This window comes from Schistocerca cancellata, chromosome 5, assembly GCF_023864275.1.
Source record: "Schistocerca cancellata isolate TAMUIC-IGC-003103 chromosome 5, iqSchCanc2.1, whole genome shotgun sequence".
Taxonomy (NCBI): Eukaryota; Metazoa; Arthropoda; class Insecta; order Orthoptera; family Acrididae; genus Schistocerca; species Schistocerca cancellata.
The window spans coordinates 393,987,288-394,013,206 of record NC_064630.1 but is presented as its reverse complement, the minus strand read 5'-3'; the positions used below and the strand labels follow the sequence as shown (position 1 = coordinate 394,013,206).

At 36.8% G+C, this 25,919-nt stretch overlaps 1 protein-coding gene across 1 annotated transcript in view; it reads left to right on the top strand.

The window, feature by feature from the left end:
* The window catches only part of LOC126188561 (E3 ubiquitin-protein ligase MYCBP2-like), a gene marked incomplete at its 5' end in the record, with an annotated part of 354,851 nt that overhangs the window by 104,994 nt on the left and 223,938 nt on the right, over positions 1-25,919 (top strand). Inside the window, 2 exons of the mRNA XM_049930160.1 lie at positions 13,681-13,925; positions 20,417-20,659. Of these exons, the coding sequence (XP_049786117.1) occupies positions 13,681-13,925; positions 20,417-20,659 (488 nt within the window). The remainder of the gene's footprint in view (positions 1-13,680; positions 13,926-20,416; positions 20,660-25,919) is intronic.

The following is a 25,919-nucleotide window of genomic DNA, read 5'->3' as shown; positions in this document are numbered from 1 at the left end:
AGTAATGGCCTACAGTTCTGTGTTGTAATTTATTAATCATCTCATTTATTATCTATTTAGATGGCTAGGAACTTCACACATGGAGGCACATCCAGTGTGTGCCCATTGATCTTTACTTTTGGCACCAGTAAGTCATTTTGATTTATTTGAGGTTGCAGTTAGTTACAAGTTTCACAGATAATTATATTAGTGTTAACAATAATGAATGTATTATATTTTAGTCCCACTCATGCAATTATGCTTAAAAACAAAGAGAAATGATTTTAGGTTAGATTTAAAACTTGCTTTGCTACCTGTCAGACATTTTATGTCCCTGGACAAATGGTCAAAACTTTCGTTGCTGCATACTGAACTCCTTTTTGAGCCACTGACAGTTTTGATAGTGGGTAATAAAGGTCATTTTTCACCCATTGCTGTAGGTACAGACATCACTATTCTTATCAAACTGTGACAAATTATTTATGATGAATATCATTAGCAAATGTATGTATTCTGATGGTGCAGTTAAAATACCTAACTCCTTCATGAGGTGCTCATATGATGATGGCAGATGAACACCTTGTATTATTCTTACTGCTGGCTTTCCTGAAATCAATACTTTCTTTATAAGTGATGATTTGCCCCAGAAAAGTATTCTATAAAACATTATTGAGTAGAAATATGCAAAATATGTCAGGAGGTTGATTCATTTGTTTCCAAGACTAACAATCATACAAAGAGTAAAAGTAACTGAACTTAACTGATTTAGAAAGAATCCTTTGTACCAAAGAAAAATTCAATTGAGAAATCTAATAAATTAATTATGAGACAGAGTTGCTGGCCAATACTTGCCTTCAGGAGATGAAATGGTTAGTACTGCTGATGGACACATCTAAATTTTAAAGCGATAATGCTGTCCTAACTTTCAGAACTATTAATTCCTTTCTTAGAGAAAAGGGGGAATAGTTTTGAGAAGGCTGAAAAGGAAGCAGAGGCCATAGTAAAAGAAATGAAGAGAAAACAGGGATTATGGACACGGTTGAAGGAAAAAAGGGATAATCCTAATCCTAACCATGATAATGACAGTGCTCTAAAGAGTGCTTTAAAGTGCAGCTAAAATATCTTGAAGTATGCCCTGATCATTGCGATTGATTGATGTACTTCCTATCAGTGTTCTTGTATGAGCTATCAGACTGTGCAAATTATGGCACAGTATTGCCTGGCCAGGATGGTAGTGATTCTATGACATATTCATTATGTTTGCCATCACTTTTTCCAAATTTTTTGTGTTCTGAGTGATTGTCATGTTAGTGTGCTAATAATGTAAACAATATAAACTCTTACTACATTGATTTTGCAAGTAGCTTGCTGTGTCCAGTTATTTTAACAGAGACACTGATGTGAATTAACTTCTATGTATGCAGCAGTGATTACATATCACGAGAATTCATAAAAATCACAGACTGCAGAGAGAGAAATTAATTGCTCATTACAGTTATATTATTTGCAAGATAGATATTAAATCTAAAACAAATAATACTAGCTTCGTATATGTAGAAGTGGACATCATGCAAAAAAATCACTTTGCTAACACTGAACAAATTAATTTCTCATATTTAGTAATTGAAGCAAATATCTGTTTAATCATTCACTTTTTGCTACTAATACTAGTTTACTTCAGGTCAAACTACATTTTGACTGCAAAAAGTGCTTGGCTTGCATGTGTTCTGATTGTTGCAATGATTTCTTTCAGCTATGTCATACTTACCAGCATGTAGCATTACAACATTTCCTTTAAAAAAAAAAAAAAGAAAAGAAACCTTGTTTGCACATGCATGTGGCATGAAGTTAATGTCTAAAACATGTATATTCTTCAAAGAATACTTACTACCTAACTGTACTTCATCATGCTGCACGAAAATCCACTTTAAGAGACTTTATGAAATTATAAAGAAAGGATGAATAATTATATGCAGTGTTTGTTTGCCATTTTTGTAAGTGCAACATTTCCTTTGTCTGTAATCATTAATTTACTATTAATGACCACTTGAATCAGATAGAGCTGCTTTTAAAAAATGTCTGATAGAAAAAGGAACATAGAGTACTGTAATTAGCATTTAAGAACATGTTTTGTCTGGGACAATTCTTTTTAATGAACAACTGACAGATTTGGCATTAAATAAAAGCAATTTGTATTCCTTGTATTGTTATCTCTTAATGTAATTGTTGAATTGGTGAAAAATATCTTTACACTTCTGGCAATTAATATTCAAACAAATGTGATACAGGTTTTGAAAATTTATTTTTTTATTGATTTATTTATTCTCCAGATAAATACAAGATTTGTTTTAGATGTGGGCTCATTTTATAACTCATGTCATAATTTTCTGGGATCAATTATGAATATATCTCCCTTGTTTGTACAGAACATGTTGTAAATTAAGAGACTGTGGGCCTATTTTTCAAGTCATAACTTTCTGAGATCAATTACAAACATATCTCCGTTGCTTGTACATAATATGGTTCAAATGAAGACAGTTTTTTTCTCTACTGTACTACTATAGAAATATGTAGTGAGTTGCCCCTTCAAAACAGCTACCCTTTAAACTTAATATACATTTCATAAATTTGTTACAAATAAAGTGATCCCTGTGTGAAAGGGGCTGTTGTCTGCACTCTTTTTGTTATGCCTTGCCAGGTGATAATCACAATCTCTCCTGTTATAAATTCATTTGAAATGATGTACTGCTTGTATCTTAAGATTAATGATGGCAGTTGGAATAATTTCTTACTCTTGAACATTCCTTTATATGAGTCATTTTAAGTGACATAGCATAGAATCATAACTGCATTTTTTGAAGGATTACTACTTTATTTATATGCTTGGATGCAGCACACCCCATTCCGTATGTGAGATACTTATGCACTAAGGCTAAATACACCATTTGGTCATAATTCATAACTTGTGACATTATCTTCAGTGCGTAAACTGTGATGTCCGCAAGTCAGATGCCTGCCCAACATTACACAAAATAATGCAGTTATGTCATCCAATTTTATCTGAATACCGTCATTTGACACTACATTCCATTGCACTCTGTCAGGTTGGTGGTTTAATTGAAAGGACATTACACCTGTTTTACTGACATTTAAGCTTGAATGATTAGTTTTGAATACAGTAATTCCTCATATCACTTTAGATACTAGAAAAATTTAGTGCCAAATTATTCTCATTGTGTTCCCAGGTAACAACACTTACTTACAAACTAATTACTTCTCTGAACAAGAAACTAACAACAATTTTTGTATCATCTGTATAGTGAATAATTTGCTATTCTGCAAAAATATGAACAATAAGAATCCCAGAACTGGCTTACCCACAGGCTTGGGGGATTGCTTCCAGAATGAGTCTTCGCTCTGCAGCAATTTGTGCACTGATTTGAAACTTCCTGTGGATTAATATTTTTGTAATGACCGGTTTTGATCTTAGACCATCACCAAATGAATATTAAATGTACATAAAAACAGTTTTGAAGCTAAAAAACCATAACAAACTATATTTCAGTTATACCTCTCATGATGAAACCATTTGACTTTATATTCTGTGTACTACATGTGACTTTTTTGTCAATTTGGTTCATTTTCCAGATACACAGTGCTCTTTATGTTGTTATGGTTTTGTAGCTTAAAAATAGTTTTATGTGTATACAATGTGTAACTCATATTCATTATGGTGATGACTGTAAGTGATCATAGTGAACTATACAATCACACAGCTATGTCTCAAGAATTTTTTCAAGTATTTAACATCTGTAATTTATTAATTAAAGTGTCAATCAGAGTTGCATATAATATTTTTATTATTGGCTAGTTCAGGGTTGTCTAGTTTAAAATAATTACACCTTCTGTAACATGGTGAAGTGAAATTCAAGCTTTGGGCTTTGCAGCACGACTCCCCACATGCCAGTGATAAAAAAAAATGCCCCTCACAAAATTTCATCTGGTGAGTACATCCAGCAGAAAAAGGATGTTAAAGAGTGGCAATCTAGCAGCACTGTAACCACATGTATGGTAACTACCTCTGTCAGCACATATTAGTCATGTTGTACAGTTGGTGCTGTGGCTAGAGTTTTGGGTTAGCATGCAGGAGGTTGATGGTTTGATCCTGAGTTGAGGCATATGTTTTTTATTTGGTAAAAGTAGTCCAGGTGGTGTGGTATCTGTTATACATACTACAATCGTAGAAATGGGAGGTTGGTCAGCTTTGAAAGAAGCCCTTTTCACATTGTAGGTGTGAATTTATTTGCTCCAATTCATCTACTAGATGCAAGACCTGTTTTCCTTGCACACTCCTCCAATGGTCCCATAGATTAGTACCAACTATTATTCTTGCCTTGTTCAGGTCCATTACCTTTCGTTGGGGCCTTACGTTACCAGTAGACTAGCAATGTGCTTCGTCAATAATATCCAGGCTCAGGTACTACTTGTATGTGTTATCACCGAGGTCCCACTAATTATGTCTTTCTTCATTGAACCTGGTAACTGCATGCTGTTTAATACATATCTCAATGCATTATTATTATTATTATTATTATTATTATTATTATTATTATTATTATTCTGTCAATGAGATTGTGGAAACATCACATCTATTTCTGTTAGGGAAAAAGTGTGATTCAAAACTGAACATTTCACAATTAGCGGTGTTGGGATGAATCATGCAGTACAATATCTGTCAGAGGGATAATATGCGTTAGGTGGAACAGCGTGACGTGTTTATACTGTATGCGCCGTCCATCAGACATGGACTAGTTGTGAGCAGAGTACATCTACACCTACCTCTACATTTATACTCCGCAAGCCACCCAACGGTGTGTGGCGGAGGGCACTTTACATGCCACTGTCATTACCTCCCTTTCGTGTTCCAGTCACGTATGGTTCGCGGGAAGGACGACTGCCGGAAAGCCTCCCTGCGCGCTCGAATCTCTCTAATCATTCGTGATCTCCTCGGGAGGTATAAGTAAGGAGAAGCAATATATTCGATAGCTCATCCAGAAATGCACCCTCTTGAAACCTGGACAGCAAGCTACACCGCGATGCAGAGCGCCTCTCTTGCAGAGTCTGCCACTTGAGTATGCTAAACATCTCTGTAACGCTATCACGCTTACCAAATAACCCTGTGACAAAACGCTCTGCTCTTCTTTGGATCTTCTCTATCTCCTCTGTCAACCCGACCTGGTACGGATCCCACACTGATGAGCAATACTCAAGTATAAGTCGAGCGAGTGTTTTGTAAGCCACCTCCTTTGTTGATGGACTATATTTTCTAAGGACTCCCCCAATGAATCTCAACCTGTCGCCTGCCTTACCAACAATTAATTTTATATGATCATTCAAATCGTTCCATACGCATACTCCCAGATATTTTACAGAAGTAACTGCTATCAGTGTTTGTTCCACTATCATGTAATCATACAATAAAGGATCCTTCTTTCTATGTATTCACAATACATTACATTTGTCTATGTTAAGGGTCAGTTGCCACTCCCTGCACCAAGTGCCTATCTGCTGCAGATCTTCCTGCATTTCGCTGCAATTTTCTAATGCTGCAACTTCTCTTTACACTACAGCATCACCCGCAAAAAGCCACATGGAACTTCCGACACTATCTACTAGGTCATTTATATATATTGTGAAAAGCAATGGCCCCATAACACTCCCCTGTGGCATGCCAGAGGTTACTCTAACGTCTGTAGACGTCTCTCCATTGAGAACAACATGCTGTGTTCTGTTTGCTAAAAATTCTTCAATCCAGCCACACAGATGGTCTGATATTCCGCAGGCTCTTACTTTGTTTATCAGGCGACAGTGCGCCCGTGACAGACTCCAATGAACATGTGTGCACATTTAGAATTTTCTCATTGTAAACCACTAAACCAGTGTGGCAGGCATAAGGGATACACTGGGCTGGTGTTGCCACTCATGAATATACAGCTAGATATCCTCATCGATGCCATCCACATAAAAATGTGTTACACCATCTGGAGCTGCACCTTTGGGTATCAGGCTCTCTCCTTCCAGCATCAAGTGAAGGAGGTCGTCCACGGACTTGCCATACTCCAGCTACTGAGGAAGTTATTCTGGAGGTCATACACCAAGAACCTCAGTGAAGTACACATAGCGTAGCAAGGCAGCTGTTTGTCTCGCAGGGCACGGTTGTTAATGTGCTGCACGAGCATGAGCTACATTCTGCAGATTGCCATCAGCGGACGCAATTCTGTGAATGGTTCCAGCAACAACAGGAAGCCAATGATGACTTCGTGAACACCGTAATATGGTCAGATGAAGCAGCATTCACTTGTGAGGGTGTCTTCAATATGCACAATGCTCACTATGGGTGTGACGTTAACTCGCACGTCTTACATGACCGTGGACATCAAGTTCGCTTTGGTATGAGTGCCTGGGCCTGAATATTGGATGACATGTTGGGCCTCTACATATTGCCTGACTGGTTGACTGCATGAAGGTATCATGCGTTCCTCTCAAACTATCTGCCTGATGTCCGCCCCTGGTAGCTGAGTGGTCAGCACAACGGAATGTCATGCCTAACGGCTTGGGTTCAATTCCAGGCTGGGCTGGAGATTTTCTCCTCTCAGGGACTGGGTATTGTGTTATTCTTATCATCGTCATTTCATCCCCAGTTGACATGCAAGTTGCCGAAGTGGCGTCAACTCGAAAGACTTGCACCTGTCAAATGGTCTACCCGACGGGGAGCCCTAGACACGCGATATTTCCATCTGCCTGATACATTGGAAGATGTTCCACTACATGTTCAGCAGAGGATATGGTTCCAACATGAATGTGCACCTCCATACTCTGGAATTAATGTGCGACAGTATTTGGACAGAACATTTCTAGGGAAATGGCTCGGACATGGAGGTCCAGTTGTATGGCCACCGCGTTCACCTGACCTAAATCCTATGGATTTATCCCTGTGGGGACACCTGAAGCACGTGTACTCTACTCTGCCGAAGAACATGGAATAATTGGTAGCGCATGTTCATGCTGCCCTTGTTACTGTGGAAGCAGCTTTGCTGTGAAGGGTCCAGAGCTTTATGGTCCGGTGGGTTGTGCAGTGTTTGAACATGCAGGGAAGTCGGTTTGAACATCTGTTGTTCTGAGGATAACGTATTCTGTTGTGAAGGTCATGCAGTCATTAATGTGGATGCTATTATTGTCACTGGTTGCTAATGTGCGACATCTGAGAACACTTATTACATGTAGTGTAAATGACAAGTAGATGTTGTGTTACTGTACTATGCTATCATGTTTAGCATCTCGAAATTGATATTGTTTTTATAGTTATTCTGTCCTATGACGGGTCATTTGTTTTGACTGTCTATTTCTTATTTGTCTAACCACGTATTTGTTACGTTCAGCATTACAAAATGTTGTAAATAGGGGACATATGGCACCCAAGAAATGGTGTATATTACAGTATGAAATGTCAGAACGAAAGTAGCAAATAAAAAAAATAAAATAAATAAATAAATAAAAAAGAAATAAAATGCATGCCAACCCAGGATCAAACCCCCCATCTCCTGCATGGTAACCCAGAACTCTATCCACTGCACCAAATGTACAGCACGACTAATATGTGCTGACAGAGGTAGATGCCAGACATGTGGCTTCAGTGTTGCAAGATTGCCACTCTTTAACATCGTTTTTCTGCCGGATGTACTCGCTAGTTGAAATTTTGTGAGAGACATTTGTTTTATCAATGGCTTGTGAGGAGTCACGCTGCAAAGCCCGAGTGCGTGAATTTTGCTTCACCCTCTATATGAGTGCTTGTTGACAACCCATGTTGTCCTCCAAACAGTATCATTGCTACTTGCTCCTGATCATATTTGTAACATCAATAATTTAGAAGAGAGACACTTCTGAGAACAACCATGTTATAGGTCTACTTTCAGGCAAGTACAGTTAAGCATTTTAAATTGACCAGCTGGTCAATAATTGTAACGTATTCAATATGTTTGCAAGCATTTGCACATAGAGACAATTCACAGTTCACTGTTACAGAGCATTGCTCTCTAACACTTTCGGTTGCTGCCATCCATAGTTATAACTTACTTCACTCCATTTTATTGATATCGTGCTTTGCTTATCTCTTTTATTCTATTTTGTTTTACTCCATAATCTGTTGTGCTGTTTAGTAATTCCTCTGCTATCACTGTAGTGTTCCTATAACTTTCTGTTTATTGTCTGTCAAACTGTATCACAGCCCTATTTTTCCAAATGTACTTGTTTGCCTATCTACGTTTTGTGTGATACAAATAGATGTGATATTATTTGGCAGTTACAAAGATTCCCTTACACTTCCACACAAAATTTACATCAATTGCACAAGTTGTTGAAAGAACTATGGAAGCTTTTTGTGTACCTCCTTCTGTCTGTTGGCCACAGAACTCTGTATGTTCTCAGTGTTCATGAAATGTTTCCCTTTTAAAGCACATTTAAGTTTTGGATATGGAAAAATATCTTCAGGTGTCACATCAGGTGAACAGGTTTAGTGTGCCTGCATACAGGTCTATTTTGGTGCTAAAAACTGTTTCATGGGTAACCAGTGAATTGTCATGCAGAAGAATCCAATTCTTTTCTGTGAAACAGATGCATCCTGTCCTGTCACTGTCATACCATCAGGGAGAAATTCACAATGGATGACTCCAGAAGCATAAAAACAAAACACTTACTATTGTCTTGATGTGTAATTTCTGCACAAACTTAGTTTCCTCTGCCTTTGTGACGGTGACAGTGTTCCATGCCATTCCATACTCTGATGTTTTGTCTCTTGGTGAAACTGGAAACACCAAGTTTCATCTCCATTTACAGATCATTTGATAAGATTAGGATCATCATTGTCTGCGGCTTTGGAGTTGGTGCGACATACGGCACAATGCTCCCACTGCTCTTCTGTCAACAAATCTGGCACAAATCAGGAGCAAATCTTTGTCCTGTGCAATCTTTTCTAAAATCAAACTTGCTGTTTCCTTACCAACACCAAGTTTCACTGGAAGCATTCTGGTGGTAATTCATCCATAATCGGCAAGAATTTCTTGGCTTTTTCCACTTTTTCATCTACTCAAGCAGATGCAGGACGTCTGATATATGGTCTGTCTTCTAAGGATTTTGTTCCATTCCTAATTTATAATAAAATTTTATCTCAGCTTTTTAATCCATGTTGATATGTTTGACTTGCACAATGTTACTTTCATGGCAGCTGTTCACATACTGGCTGTGTCATTGACACAATTGAAGCATCTGTGTGTTCAGCACAATCTAGTGGGTTAAATGCTAACTACATTTGGTGCATTTCTTGAAAGTGTTTCTGGAAAAAACATCAGTTTTATTTCTTATTTACCACATTGTGTAGTTGATGTGATTCATATTTTGTAACAGACAGACTCACAGTATTGTCTGTAGCTTTTGTTTTTGAATTTTATATAGAGTTTATGTAGTTTTAAAACACTTACAAAATCAGATTAAAAAATATAATATAAACTGATCAGGTTTCTAATGCAGTACCCTGAGATCATTTGGGAATGGGGTGGAGAGGAGATTTGGGGGGGGGGGGGGGGGGCAGGGAGTGCAAACTGAAATAGGAAAGATATAGCTTTTTAATACTAGTCATCAGATGATGTAGAGTCATAAGAATATTAACAATAGACAGTAGAGAAGTACAGCGTCCAGAGAATCTGCACATTTGTGTTAAAGAGGAACTGAAAGCAAGGAAATAGGATAGGAAAGTTACAGAATTTGGAGAGGGAACGATAAATTAATTGAAGCAAAGCAGAACTGTTAGCAATTATGTCATGATTTTCAGGAAATTTTGGCTTCTGTTTTTAATGGGGTTAAAAATAATTTAATAGGCCATATTTGGAAACTTTCATATTTAGATGCAGCAGTTTAAAGAAAGAAACAACTAGTGAAGAATAAGCAAAGTGAACATTAACAGATGAAGGATAAGAATAGTAACTCTACCTGTCACAATGAACTGATGCATCACCACATAAACAAAATGACATTAGGTAATGATGGAAAAGATGAAAACAGAAGGTGAATTTTATACAAGCACATCCAGAGTGGAAACCAATATATTTTTCTGAATAGTGAAGTCACATTCCAACTTCATATTTTATTTCTTAATGGTGTTTCCTAGAAAATGTGTGATGTAAGGTTATTCAAAGAAATGAAAGACAGAGAATAGTGTGTTCTCAAGGTAAAAGTCGGAATACAGTATGGAGAAGCCTATATTTGCCCTCTGTACTTTAATGGAGTATCCACTTACAACTAAACTTCAGTGAAACTGATCAGCAGAAACATGTACTTGTGTAGTGTGTGAGTGCTGTTTGTGTAATCTTGGCATAATAAAAATTAGAGAAAAGCTAAAATGATGGTTTTAATGCATCAGGTGCTCTATAGAGTAACCTCCTATTTCAGTGCAACACAGAGATTGCTCATACATCCGTGTAAAACTGTCAGAAAGTCCTTATTAGGGATGTCATTCAACTCGTGCATTGTGTTGGCTTGATGTCGGTTATATTGTCAAAGCATTGGTTTAGAAATATTTATCCATTGTGATTTGTGACATATCAATGACCATCTGTCCACTACTTAATGCTGCCTATCACAACTTATTGGTTGAATGCACATGTGTTGTTTACAGTTGTTAGTTCAAGCTGCTACTGCAGTTACTGCACTGAGGCCACTTATATGCCAGGAATAAAGTCAGTCTTGACCCTTCTTGAATGGATGGTGTGTTTTCCCTTTCACAGTGGTTTTGTATCGCTAAGTTAGTGAATGACACTGAGCTACAGAACATGAAATGAGATTTTGATAATTCCCTGCATGTGGTTTCCCAAAAGAAGTAGTCAGAATTTTTCATGTCAGATTCTCATTTACTTAAGCATCATAATGTAAGGTGAAATTAAAGCTAAACAGGTTGATAAATTAGATATGATAGATTACTGTTAACACTTGCAAGAGAGAGAGAGAGGGGGGGGGGGGGGGACCAGTAGACAGTATTAGGGGAAGGATGGAGTGGGTGGTAGTTGAGAAAAGTGAGAATTAATGAATATCCTCCTGGAAGGACATTACAAACTCAATAAGATAAATTAAATTTAGAAAACCATCAATCATTTTACTTTATGTGCACAGATCTTCTGGCGTCAGCATGCATGTGCATAAATACCTAAATAATACAGAAATTTTAGGATGAAAGCAGTAAAGTAAAATGATTAAACGCAGCTCCCCACCTGCAGTTGATAGTGCACAGTCACACCATAGAAATAATATCTCTTTTTAATAGATGAGTCATTGCCGTCAGATGAACAACCAGCAGAAACCCATACCCACCCATGGCAGCTAAAAATTACTGCATTAGGAGCAAGGCATTTTCAATGCTTGCATTTAGGTTGCTAAATGGAACTACTTTATGTATTTTATAAAAAATATTCATTATTTCTCAAAGATGTTTGTAAAACGCCATGAATCCATCATTCTCAGTCTTTTCTGGTTCTTATATAGCCATCTTCGAATGAAATATTTGAATCAGTGCGAGAATTCATCCTTTTTTTCATTTTCAACTGCTGAAAGAAGAACCCATACATTGTTCTACTATTTGTTTGTACTTTTGTTCACTTATTGTTCTGTTGAATTTTTTGCAGGATATTTTTAATTTTTGAATTGTAACTAAAAATAATTACTGCTTTGAAATCATGAGATTGCATCATCACTGATGCATATCTTAAGTTATTCTGTTTTATTATGGGCAAAATTCCCATTTTTTTCTATGCATAGCAATCAATATGCTAAGTAATATATAGGACAGCTATTATACATATGTACATATGTACATGAGAATAGATCACTGCTCACCGTGTATAGAAGGAACTGAGTATTTAACAGGCATCTAGAAAAGATGGAAAATTACCATTGTCATGAGTGTTTTGTTAGCTGTGGCAGATTTTTGAATTCTAGCACTCTCTTCCAGTACATTTACTCCTTAATGGTTTTTGTTGCTGACAACGAAAATCAGTTAAAGATGTACTGTGACCCACACAAAGCACAGTACAACATACAAAAATAATTTTTATGGTGACTTGCCTCCTTGTTTTGTATACAACCTCAGAGTGTTAAAAATATTCCATGTTTTGAGGGTTAGTAGCATTGGTCAAAACAAGAAACAAATGTCCAGTAAATATATACCTACATCAAGAGCTATGAGCATTTGTTCATCTTCGTTACTCAAAAGATACATCTCTTCTACTGCAAGCTCTTTGCTATCACAGGTGACCTACAGAATGCAGTAAGTAAATGATGACAGATTCCACTATTATTGTCCATGATACAGCCTATAATAAACATCTGTTACTGTACTTACTGTAAACCATATTCATAGTTCTGGGTAAGAGCAGTGCAGAAATTAGTTATAATGGAACCAGTGAAATGCTTTTACACTGTAGTTTAGCAACGAGCTTCAGTGGAAGAGGCGTGTTTTCACAGTAGTGAAGATGAACAAGTTATCTTAGAGCCCATTCGAATCGACACTTCCGTGTTATTTTGGTCCATACTACCACCTCTCAAAATATGGAGCACTTTTTTTTTAACACTGTTTATACACTGCTGCGAAGGTATTCAACAAACTCTATGTAGCTTAAAACAGGAGGTTAGAAGTCCTAACCAATTCAAATATTGAAAAGGTATGTGAACTTTGCAGCAAGTAACTGTCCTCATTGTAAAGCTGCATGACAAGTAGTCATGTATTATACACAGGATTATGTATTTACAGATGTTGGTAATTATTTTCTTTGAAAAACACTAATGTTATTGAGTAAATATTAAGGTGAAACAGCAGCTACTTAACACAACTGAGGTAGCAACAACTTTATTCACTCTAATTACTTGGTTAAATGTGTATGGTATAAGTGTGAAGAACATTAAGCAGTGTGGTGATAGTTTATTGTTAATACAGTGTACAGATTAAGTTTGCGTGGTATGCTTGTCTTTTGTTAATGCATAAGTCTACCTTGACTTGTTCTACAGTCTTAAAGGTTCTCCTTCTTACTGGTGTCTATGAAACCCAGTGAAGGAATGAAAGAATGGATGGATAAAGAAGGTACTCAGTGCATGGTCTACAGAGTTAGCAGTAATATATCCTCATATACAAATTTTGTTCCAGTCTGAATTTTCCTTTAATGCAGGTTATACTAGTATTTCATGTGCAAAGGTTACAGATAAACCATAGTCACTGACCAATATTTGTTTGCAGTTTGAACTGAACAGGAAGTACAGGATGTTCATACAGAGTGAATGCCTTCAGAATCTTTGATATATTACTTCTTTCTGTTTGGTGCATTTCACATGAAACTTTGAAAATAGAACTGTATAGTTGTTTTCCAGACAACTCATAATATTAAAAAGTTATGTGGTATTCATTATAATGACTTAAGTGTTTTAGGTTGTGTCTTAACACATTGACTGTGTTTAGGTTGTAGCTTAACTCACTGACTTGCCTTCAACGTTATTCATTATTATGTACCTGTGGTGAAACATATTTAAATATAAATGATCAGAGGCTAATACAAGTTCTTGACAGATACCTACAGTACTTATTAATTATTATATGTTGTATTGGTACAGCATCAGGGATCACAGCAGAGTCCCAATCACATCGTCGAGGCTCGACGCAGAGTGACACAAGTGCTCTGGTTAGCAGTCTCACAAGAGACCTGTCGCAATCACCAAGTGGAGCTACAACAACTGCAGGCACAGGGACAGGCACAGGAACCCGTGATCTCTCACCGAGTCCATCAGGCAGCTCTTTACACACACGCTCTGAAGGTAGCCCAAACAGCACACCTGGTACACCAAGAAGAAATGAGCAGGTCAGTAGTATACTTATCATCTGTTTGCCAATATAATAAATTGTACTCTTTTTTTACCATTGTCATTCCTTTGGTAAAACTTGCTGAAAGAAACATCTTGAGCAGCTGGAGTTTTAGTACTCACAGTATTCTTTGTATTGCATAAAATATTATATTGAATGATAGGGCAGACTTTTCCAAAAGACAGATTATTTAATCTCATCTGGGTATTTTTACAGGAACAGGATAGATACAGAATACAGTACCATGTTTTTATTACTGTTTCTAACTCTTAATGGACTTGGATTAGAATAAATAATTTCCCTGGGGAAAATGGATGAATAAATAGATATTTCTGGCAAGAGTCTTGTGGTAATATTGTGTGTGGCTCTGTGTAGAAACATTTTATATTTATTGCAAATGAAAAAGAAAGGAAGAAGACACCACAACACAGTGAAAATGTATAAAAGAAAGGCATAAGTTTCAGATAAGTTTGGTTCAAGACTGAGATGCAAGCTGTGAAACAACAGAGTATAACAAATTATGTTTGAGAATAACAAATAATGTTCAAGTTGTATATAATTCAGACATCATGAAGCTAATAACTGTTGTAAAAAACCATGCCAAAGAAACAAAGGCAAATGACTGACCTGAGAACTGTATCTAAAAATAGAAGAAGATGATAATAGACAAGAGATAAATAATTTGAGACAGTGATGTTTTGTTCTTGATATTGTATTCTTCAGTCTGAAGATTGGTTTTATGTCTCACTGTTCTATCCTCTGCCAGCCTCTTTAACTCTGCATAACTATTGAAACATCCAATGAAAAATCTAGTTTGTAATTTAATAATATTATGAAAAGGACAGTTGTTACTCGGTATATAGCAGATGCTGATCACAGATGAGCACAACAATATTAGAAATGAGCGGGTCAGTAGTGTACTTATCCTCAGTGACTCAGTACCACTCAGGACTGAAGCAACTGAATTACATTCTCTGACAGGATTTTGGCTACCTCTTGTTGTACACTGAAATGAGAAGTGTCCTACCCACTATCCTTCCCATCCTTTCCACAGTGATATTCCACCACTCACCAAACCTATGCAATATCCTCATCCATCCCTGCACTACCCCTGTTCCCAACCCTTTGCCTCATGACTCATATCCCTGTAATATACCTAGAGGCAAGACCTGTCCCATACATTCTCCCAGCACCACCTACTCCAGCCTGGTCATAAACATCACCTATCCCATCAAAAGCAGGGCTACCTGTGAAACAACTCGTGATCTACAAGCTGAGCCGCTGTGCTGCATTCTGTGTAGGCATGACAAAACAACCAGCTGTCTGTCAGCATGAGTGGCCAGTGACAAACTGTGGGCAAGAAACAACTGGACCATTGTGTTGCTGAGCACACCATCCAACAAGACATTCTTCATTTAAATGCCTGCTTCACACCCTGTGCCATCTGGATCCTTCCCACCAACACCAGGATTTCTGAACTGTACAGATGGGGACTCTCCCTGAAACATACCCTACATTTACACAACTGTCCTGGCCTCAACCTACGTTAGTCATTGTCCTTACCCATCTAGCCCCTTCCCTGTTCCCATTTCAGCACTACACAGTCCTCTATCCCACCAACCCACCCAGTCTTTATACTTCTCTTCCTTTCTGCTACCCTCCCTCTCTCCCCCACCCTCCATCTTACCTCCTGATTGCATCTAACTGCCCTACTCTCCATCTCATTCCTGCATGTTCCCACAGCAGTTTCTAACAAAGGCCTTGTTGGCTGAACCTTTTTATAATATTGAAACCTACATCCATGTGAACCTGCCCACTACAGTCAAGTCTTGGTCTCCCTCTGTAGCTTTTAACCTCCCCCCCCCCATCCATTCATTACCAAATTGATGATTCCTTGATGCCTCAGGATGTGTCCTGTCAACTGATCACTCCTTTAGTCAAGTTGTGTCCTGAATTTGTTTCTCCCCTACCCCAGTTTGATTCAGTACCTCTTTTCTAGTTATCCACTCTGCCCATCTAATCTACAGTATTGAGCTCTAAATTTCAGAGTTTTTTTTTATTGTTAGACAGAAGAGTACAAAGAATTTTTCATAAATTTCATAGTAAGTAAGGGAAAGACAACCAATCATACATAGTGGACTGATGTGTGCAGCATAGAAATATGTAACACAAAACAGTATTCACACTAGCTTTCGAGCTTTTGCTCTTTTTTTACTAATAGTACACACATTCACACACAATCACAGACACCTAAATGCACAGTTCCATGACCATGGGCCACTTTATTTAGCACCAATATTAGTCCCTCCTCTATTATTGTGTTCACATGACAGTTCATTAATTGGAATGATATGTGAAACGTATTACATTGAAAATGCATTTTTAAATGTTAGGTGGTAATTGTAATAAATAGTAGATGTTATGCCTTTTTTGCTCTCATATTAGGATTTAGATCATTAAAAATCACAAAAATAAGACATTTTCATTAAAAGCTCTTTCTTCCTTCCCCTGCTGATTCATCACTTCAGAATAGGTACAGTTGTAGTGCCACAGTGGAAAAACTGCCCTTAAGGCCCCACAGTGAACATGAGAGAATAAACTTTGGCTTTTGGCTAGCAGTAGTTCTGCTGCTACCAGTCAATAGGAGCCGAGTGTACAACTTGTTAAATTGCTTGTCTGCTCAGAGGTATTTTTGCGCACCATTGCATTATGCCATAAGGCCGGTATTACACTATCAAATTTCTTTGTCAAAGATTTGATCAAAGATGTGATCAAATATTCTGTCAAATATATTTGATGAAGATCTTTGACGTAGCGCTAGAAGGGGTATTACACTGTCATCAAATTTTTCGTCAACGTTCAAGATGGCTGACAACAACAACTTGTTATTAACCGCAGCAGTTGCACGTACCGCAATTGCATTGTGTGCATATGCGGAAAAGAAGTGAGGGGGGGGGGGGGGGGGGCATACATACGAGGTTGACAGTCTTAAATTCCTGGGATTACAACTTGATAATAAAGTCAGTTGGGAGGAGCACACCACAGAACTGCAGAAACGCCTTAACAAATCTGTATTTGCAATTCGAGTGTTAGCAGACATAAGCAACATAAAAATGTAAAAGCTTGCATAGTTTGCCTACTTTCATTCCATAATGTCATATGGTATAATATTTTGGGGTAAATCTTCAAGTCAAACAATTTTCAGAGTCAAAAAGCTTGTAATACGTATTATTTGTGAAGTAAATTCAAGGACATCCTGCAGAAACCTCTTCAAAGAACTGTGTATACTAACTACTGCCTCTCAGTATATTTACTCCTTAATGAAATTTGTCCTAAATAATATATCTGTTTTTCCAACAAACAACTCAGTTCATACATACAATACCAGGAACAAAAATGATCTGCACAAGGACTTAAAAGCACTTACTTTAGTTGAAAAAGGGGTCCACTACTCAGGAACACTCATCTTCAATAATTTGCCAGCAAACATAAAAAATTTAGTTACAAATAAAGATCAGTTTAAAAGGAGCCTGAAAGACTTACTAGTCCTTCTACTCCATTGACGAAATTTTAATAGAAACAAATGATGTATTGTATTTATTCATAATATTAGTATTGTTATTTCAGCTTAAAAATATTGACATGTTCCACATCCACGAGGATCTCCTCAATATGGATCTGTGCAACAAAAAACTAATCTAATCTGGGTGAAACCGTGGGTTTTACGATGACACGATAAAATCATTCAACAAAACTTGTTACGTGAGCTTACAGTGGAAGACGTCAAGTCGTACATCAATTACTTAAGAATGGATGAGCATACATTTCTGTACGTGCTCAGTGAAGTGTATCCTCATATCACAAAGCACAATATTCACTTAAGAATTGCTACATCTTCAGAAGACAGGCTCACTGTAACACTCCGATTTCTTGCTACAGGAGAGGGTTATGTTAGGTTAGGTCTCCAATCTTCTTAATCTATTTTTGTATTCAGGGTGCCTCACGTTGTAAAGCGCCTCATCAGCTTCATACATCTCTATTAATTTTGTAGTTGTCAGCACACACCAATTGTATTTACCGGCAATGTTTATAAAAACACTACAGACGACAGAACGCTGCACCGATGCTAACGCTCCATGTGGTAACATGTCACATTACAGTGAACAGAAGACAAGCGATATCTTTGATCAAATCTACAGCGAGGCCCTAGATTTGATCAAATATTGGATGACATTTGACAAAGTTCCTATTACACCATCAAATATCTTTGACAAAGATATTTGACAAAGAAATTTGATAGTGTAATACCGGCCTAAGGGAATAATGATTATTAAGGTGGTACAAGAGGTCAGTCAGTAAAATAGTGATATCAAAGACATTAGTAAGTAATGAAATAGGGAATTAAAGCTATGATCTGTCACGGTATTAATGTATGTGCTGCACTCACTCAGATTATAGTGTTGCTTCATTCGTAAAAGATTACTTTGCTATGAATGATGATCCTACAAAGTCTACACACAATGGTATAGTTAGAATCTGAAGTAGTTCTAGCAGAACAGTTGCAGGCAAAGAAACAGTTTATTGTATCACAGTCATTTTAAGTTGCACTGTTATAACATTCCGACAATTTAAAGTGTGAGTGTGGATCTGGGTTATATCGGCTTATTCCCCCAAACCACCTACCGCTTCTTTACAAGGTGACTTACCTGAAATTTGCAGCCACTCTTCTTTACTGAATAGCTGGCTGCTGGAAACCCTCTGTTGAATAACGCTAACTCCATGGTTCTTCCTTATACACTCACTAAAACATCTGTGGATTGGCCAACAGGTACTTGTCGGTGCCGTCCGACCACCGTGTCTACTTTCTTCCTGCGACTGATTTTAAACCTGCACACACAAACATGTGATGCGCAGTAGGTAGGATTCTACCATCCCACACTTATATCCAGGATATCGTGTGTTCAAGATGGTAGAAGGCTGTGAGTGGTTCTAGAATTTACACAGAAATTCTTGAATCACTGCACTGTGTTCACAGTTTAATTTCTCAGCTCTCAAACTGATACACTGAAAACTAACTTCTGAATAACTTTCCTATCTCAGAACTCAAACACATGAGGTCTCCAGGCTGTTTAACCCACCTTATTAGCATTGCTATCACCAGCAAAAGGCCACAATCTCTGCCTTACATGCTCTACTCTGAGTTTTTTCACTTGATACACTACTCTAGTCAAATTAGTATCCATATATACCTGACTATAATTTGTTTATAAATATTTTTTTGTATTGTTCAAATACTGTAGCCAAATGCAATACACGGTTCTTTACACAACTATTATTATCACATATTATTATATTTTCTTGTCACAATTATTTTTCCTAACACTTCGCACAAACCAGAAGAGCAATTGCTTGTCAAAACAACTACTTTATTCCTTCTTGTCCATTTCGCGTTAAACTATTCGAATTCGACTACGGTTATTAATACATGAATTTTAAGCACACATTTTCTCCCCTGTCACTCCTTGCTTTACCCACCTGAGCTCCGCAGCAGACTACATCGCCATAGCCATCAAAGCTGTTGTATTATGGTATTATCACTTAATAGCTTACAGACAGATTTTACCCTCATTAGTGAATGATGAACTGTGTAAGCTAAAAAAAATCATATTCCTATTACTTTTTAGAGTAACTTTGGTAGTAAATAATTCTCTGTTTTAACATGTATTGTTTTTATCATCTCTGGCCTTTCATTCTCTTTCCTTTTTAAACATACTGTAGAGTGTTAAGTAACTCTGTCAATATGAATCTCCTACTGTGTGATTCTGTTTGCTGAATTACAGTGTTTGAAAAATATGATATTCTAAAAAAGGCCTAGTTCTTTGTATATTTGAAAATGGTGTTCGATTAAAGGGATATAACCTTGAAGCAATTCCACAGTAATAGCAATAATATCACTGAAGTAACACACAAACTGCATGCACCAATAGTGCTGCCATTTATTTTATCATCATCATCACCATCACATGTCCTTCTGATACCGTATCTGAGTTTAGGCATATAAGTGAGTTCTTTAATATTGGTAAGACAGTATCAATGAACACGAAATTTAGACCCTAAAGTAATCTCAGATTAAGGTGGTAATTGTACTACTGTAAAGCACACAAAAATATTTACTTTCCTTAAGAATTTTTTATTCTGTGGTTATTAAAATATAATAACCATTTGGTAAAGCATCAGACTTTAAGGGACAGAGACTTGTGGCTGAATAGTGGTGCTTCAGTTGATCTCTCATTAGGACTTAGTTTAAACATTGTACTAATGCCTATACTGAGATGAATGAATAGAGAAGTTTTGCTTTTAATATAGATTGAATTAAATGTATTGTATTAACCACTATCAAGTAGTGTTAGCCCAGAATTGGTGAAAAAACTATAATAACCTTATTTTCAAATCTGTACTTATTAAAGCTAAAAAATGTTATTGTTTCAGGATTCTCTGTGTTCCACACCAAACCCTAGGGCCATGACCCAGACAGGCACTCAAACAAGTCCAGATAGTGGCAGTGGAAGTGGCAGTGCACCTAGTAGCATCAAAAGCCACTTTACTATTGGTGCCAGTGGTCGTTCTTCAAAGGAGGAACGCCTTTCACCCAAACTTTCACGCAAAGATCGCAATTCTGTTAGCAGCAAGAGCCGGAGTAGTAAACGTGCAATGTCACCCGCTCCATCACAGGTAGAATTTACTAAAATGTTGTAGCATGAGATCTGATACAAATGAAATAAAAGTGAGGCAACTATAAATCATACACACAAGGGATAAAATTAAAGTATGAAAGATCATGTAAATTCTATGAATGGTTAATATCAGGCAATACAAAACTGAAGAAATGAAACCTACTAACAATAGAGCAAATGTGAGACCTTACTAACTATAGAGCAATACTTGAGACCTGGGAATGTAAATGTTCTGCACTACTTATATGTTATGTCAGTATATATTATTTTGAAATGCAAATGTTTTTGAAAAAGAGGTCAACATAACATCAGTTTCTATCATAATAATTGGAAAATTAATCAACATATTTTGAATAAGTTTCCCTTTTTAAATGTTTGTATTTAATCTTCACTCCCCCTTCCACTCCCAGCCCCCTTTTCCTTACCTCATACTATTATGATGATTGAATTAGAACTAACTTCAATATGGTTTGTGTTTTAATGTGTAAGATTTACACTGGAAATCACAAAGACTAAATTGTCTAATTCTGTTCCATGCAGTTTAGCTGGGATAAACAGGCAAAGCAATAAAATAATAGACCAAGAGTGAGCAGGAGGGGCTAGTGTCAAAGTAGACTTGTGCTGTAAACTTCTGCTGTTCCGACATCAGTACAAGAAATAATGCAGTGTTTCTTTCAAAAAAAGTCCCAGATACTTCTCTTCCATATGTTCTTCAAAATTAAATTCATAATTTTTTGAAATGACAAAGTTAGTAATAAGATTTTACATGATAAAAAAGTGTGTAATAAAGGGATGAAGTCTTAGTCACGCTCATATGGAACCCTAACAGCTGTAATAACTGAACAGTTCCCACTGATATATTTCACAGAATACTTCATGCAGTTTCCACTCAAAAACTGTAATTACAGATGTAACAATATTATGAGAAGGAAAGTAGCCACTCACCGTATAGGGGAGATGATGAGTCACAGATAGACACAACAAAAAGACTCTCAAAGTTAAAGCTTTCGGCCATTAAGGCCTTTGTCAACATTAGACACACACACACAAACGCAACTCACAAACACAACTGCAGTCTTAGGCCTGACAGTGTGGTTTCAGTTGCTTGTGTGTGAGTTGCGCTTACGTGAGTGTGGAGTGTGTGTGTGTGTCGTGGTGTGTGTGTGTGTGTGTGTGTGTGTGTGTGTGTGTGTGTGTGTGTGTGTGTGTGTGTAATGTTGACAAAGGCCTTAATGACCGAAAGCTTTAATGTGAGAGTCTTTTTGTTGTGCTTATCTGCAACTCAGAATCTCCACTATATGGTGAGTGGCTACTTTTGTTACATTCCATCCTCGATTTTCCATTGTAATTACAGATGTTTACACTTATTCATTCTGCCTTTCCTGGCATTTTAGCTTGTTAATTGGACCTGCCTACAAGTTGCAAATCATTATAAAATCAGGAGATAATTGCTTATGTAGCTGTCCATGAGATAATTTTAGTTTAATTTAACTACGTGGCCTGTACTGGTTTGTTATGGAGGGTGTTGAAAAACATTAATAACTTCTGTAGTGGAAACCACATCTTAACATTTTATAAGTCAGCTTTTTGATGAGATACTAGCTAATTATCTGACAGTGGATGATTACTTACTTATTGCAATCTTATTAGATAGGAAGATGAATGAAATCTGCTGATAGCCTAAAAATAATGTAATTTTATTCACACATTTTTAAAACAAATACAAATTACAAAATGAAATCTTTCATGAATGACGTATAATATTAATCTAACACAAAACTTGATGATAAAGCTCCTCCCCCTCATTTGCCTCTCCCCCTTCTTCTATAAAAAGGCTGAAATTTAAATATTGTTTTAAATTTTTAAAATTAAAAAAGTTTAATAATCATGTCATAGTACTTAGCCAAGGAAGATTGTACCTATAAGACCTTGATCTCCACCTACCGCACCGCCACCTGACGTTGAAATTACTTACGAGCTAATCCAGCCCCAGTATTAAAAAAAAAAAAAAAAGTTGGGATATTAATTTTGTTTTAGGATTTAAACAGAAACACATATAGAAGCTGCATTTATTGTCACACATTTAGTACTAAAACTTATAATTAGTTATTCAATTTTTTAATAAAAAATATTTACTTCAAAGCTTTAGTATTTACAAAATTTTTAACACATTAATTTCAATTCATCGTAAAAGAAGGACCCAATTAAGCTGCATTTATTGTCACACATTTAGTACTAAAACTTATAATTAGTTATTCAATTTTTTAATAAAAAATATTTACTTCAAAGCTTTAGTATTTACAAAATTTTTAACACATTAATTTCAATTCATCGTAAAAGAAGGACCCAATTAAAAAAGAAGTCACAAGTGTTCAGAAGCCTGTCGCACACTCATATAAAGGATCTGTTACCATTTTTATGTATTGAAATAAAATTAGTACTACAGTAGCTTGGGGAACAAGTTACTAATTAGTTTAGTGATGTATCATGCAGTCAATTTTCTGCATCCAGTGGAGGTGACATATCAAATGAGTCCAGGGTTTTCAACACAAAATCAAATAGAAGTAATTTACGACTGGAACTAATAACAAATAAGAAACTAGGCGTGCAGATGAACTACCATGAACAGTATAGTGAAAGCATTACTGTAACCAAGGTAGACATAAAGCCACAAACCTACACAATATACTAGATTCATATATTATGGGGAAATTGAAAAAATAAAAAAAGTATTTGAGACAAAAGAAATTATTCAATTCGTTAAGAAGAACAAAAATGCAACAATGGTGGGGGATTGGAATTTGGAAGTAAGAAGAGGAAGAGTAGTAAAAATAGTAAGAGAAGAGGGACTGTACCAAAGGCATGGGAGAGGCAGCCAACTGGTAGAATTACAATTTAATCATGGCTAACACTTGGTTTAAGAATAGTGAAAGAAGGTTGTGCACATGGAAGAGACCTGGAGACTCCAGAAGATTTATATTGATTATATAATGGCAAGACAGAGCTTTATAAAGCAGATTTTAAACTGCAAAACATTTCCAGGAGCAGATGTGGTCTGTGACCATAATGTGTTCATTACGAACTGCAGATTAAACCAGAAGACGTTGCAGAAAGGTAGGAAATCAAGGAGAAGGGGCCTGAACAGATTGAGAGAACCAGTGGTTGCTGGCGGTTGCCGAGGGTTTCAAATGGGGGTTTTGGCAACATTTGACTGAAACAGAGGAAAGTAATGCAGCAGAAGATGAGTAAGTAACTTTGAAAGAAGAAACAGTATAGGCAGCAGAGGAACAACTTGGCCTAAACACAAGGACTAGTATGAGTCATGGGTAACACAACAGGTATTGAACTTAATTTCCAAAAGGAGACAATAGAAAGATGTAGCAAATGGGGCAGGCAAAATGGACTATAAAAAAATTAGAATGACAGGAAGTTCAAAATAGCACAGAAGGCATGGCTAGAGGAGAAATGCAAAGCTATAGAAGCTTGCATAACTGTGAAAATATAGATCCCACCTATAGGAAAATTAAAGGAATCTTTGGAGGAAGGGAAAGCTATTGTTTGAAGATCAAGAGCTTTGGTGGCAAGCCAGAATGAAGCAATTGAGGAGAAGGCTGACAAGTGGAATATGTGAAAGGGCTATGTTAAGGAAAGAAACTTGAGGACAATGTTAGGGAAAGGTAAGAATAATTAGATGAAGATGAGCTGGAAGATGTGATACTGTAAGAAGAATTTGATAGAGTAGTGAAAGTCTTAAGTGAAAAGAAGACACCTGGAGTAGAAAATTTTCCCTCACAATTATTGAAATCTTTTGGGAGAACTAGCCCTGACAAAGCTATTATCCCTGGTATGAAATATATAAGCGATTGGCAAAATACCCTCAGACTTCTACAAGAATGTAATAATCCAAATTCCAAAGAAGGTGCATGCTGATAGGTATGAATATTGCAAAACCATCCATTTAATAAGTCATGGTTGCGTAATACTGAAACAAATTATTTGCAGAAAAATGGGAAAATTGATAGAAGCTGACCTCTGGGAAGACCTATTTGGATTTCATGCTGCCTTTTGTATACATTTGAAACTTAAATTTCCCTAGGTAGCAACGCACAACATCCAACACATTTCACATTTTCAATTCAGTTAGATTCATGTTTTTATAGAAGATATTATGATTCACATGGATCTCCACTACTTCAACCTAAGGAAATATATATATAGGGAGAGGGGGGCAGGGGGATCTTCAAAAATGACAGAAACCTGGTGAGGATAGTAGTAATTATACCACTAAGTTTTGGAGCAAAACAGAGAAGGGCTCTTCCGTTTTACTGACATGTCTAACTGGAGTTCATTGAAACTGTGAAGCTACCTAGTAGTTGAGCTGTGTGTCTTAGTTTGTGTAATAATAGTGCAAAAAATCTTCTGATATTTGTGTGAGAATAGGTCAGTATTGACCAAAGAGGAGCAGAACTGGGTAATAGACATACACATTGAAAGGTCAGTGGCAGCTTTATAAAAGTCATTTTTCAAAGCAAATACAAATGCCCCCCCCCCCCCCCTCCATACACACACACACACACACACACACACACACACACTCAATGCAGTGTGTGCACATATGCCTCTGTGTGTGTGTCTGTGTGTGTTTTAGCTTTGAAGAAGGACTTTGTACAAAAGCTTAGTAATTTGTTGTTCCTCCTACACGTCTGTTTCTTGTTCAGAGCTTCTTCTGTCTGATGAGTAGTGACTTGTTCCCATGTAAATATTATAGTCTGTCTTGGATGTTTTATTGGTGCAGACAGTGCAGCAGATATTGTGTTTCTTCAAAGATGTTTGTGTAGGTAGTTGGCAATTGTTATTGATCCTTTTAGCATTATTTATTTTGCTACACTCTTGAAATAAATTAATAAGTCACTGAATTTTACCTGTTAATCTGTTTTCTGACTTGTCATCTAATGTTCATGAAAACAAACACCAAAGGTATTTAGCTGCTGCTGAATGTTCTGGGTTGTGTGGGCATGATACATAAAACTTCTTGCTTATAGCATTTCCTCCAGATTTGTGATAGACATCTTCAGAAGTACTCCTGGTTCTGCTAAGTCTTGCTAGTGGACCAGTAGCACATATGAAGATGTTCAACTCAGCTCTGAATGATACATCAGAAACAGAAAAGTTTTATGGGCCATGACCATGGAAGATTTACCAGCAGTTAAGACAACCGATCATGAACACCTTCATTGTAAGAGCAAAGACAGTCTCCT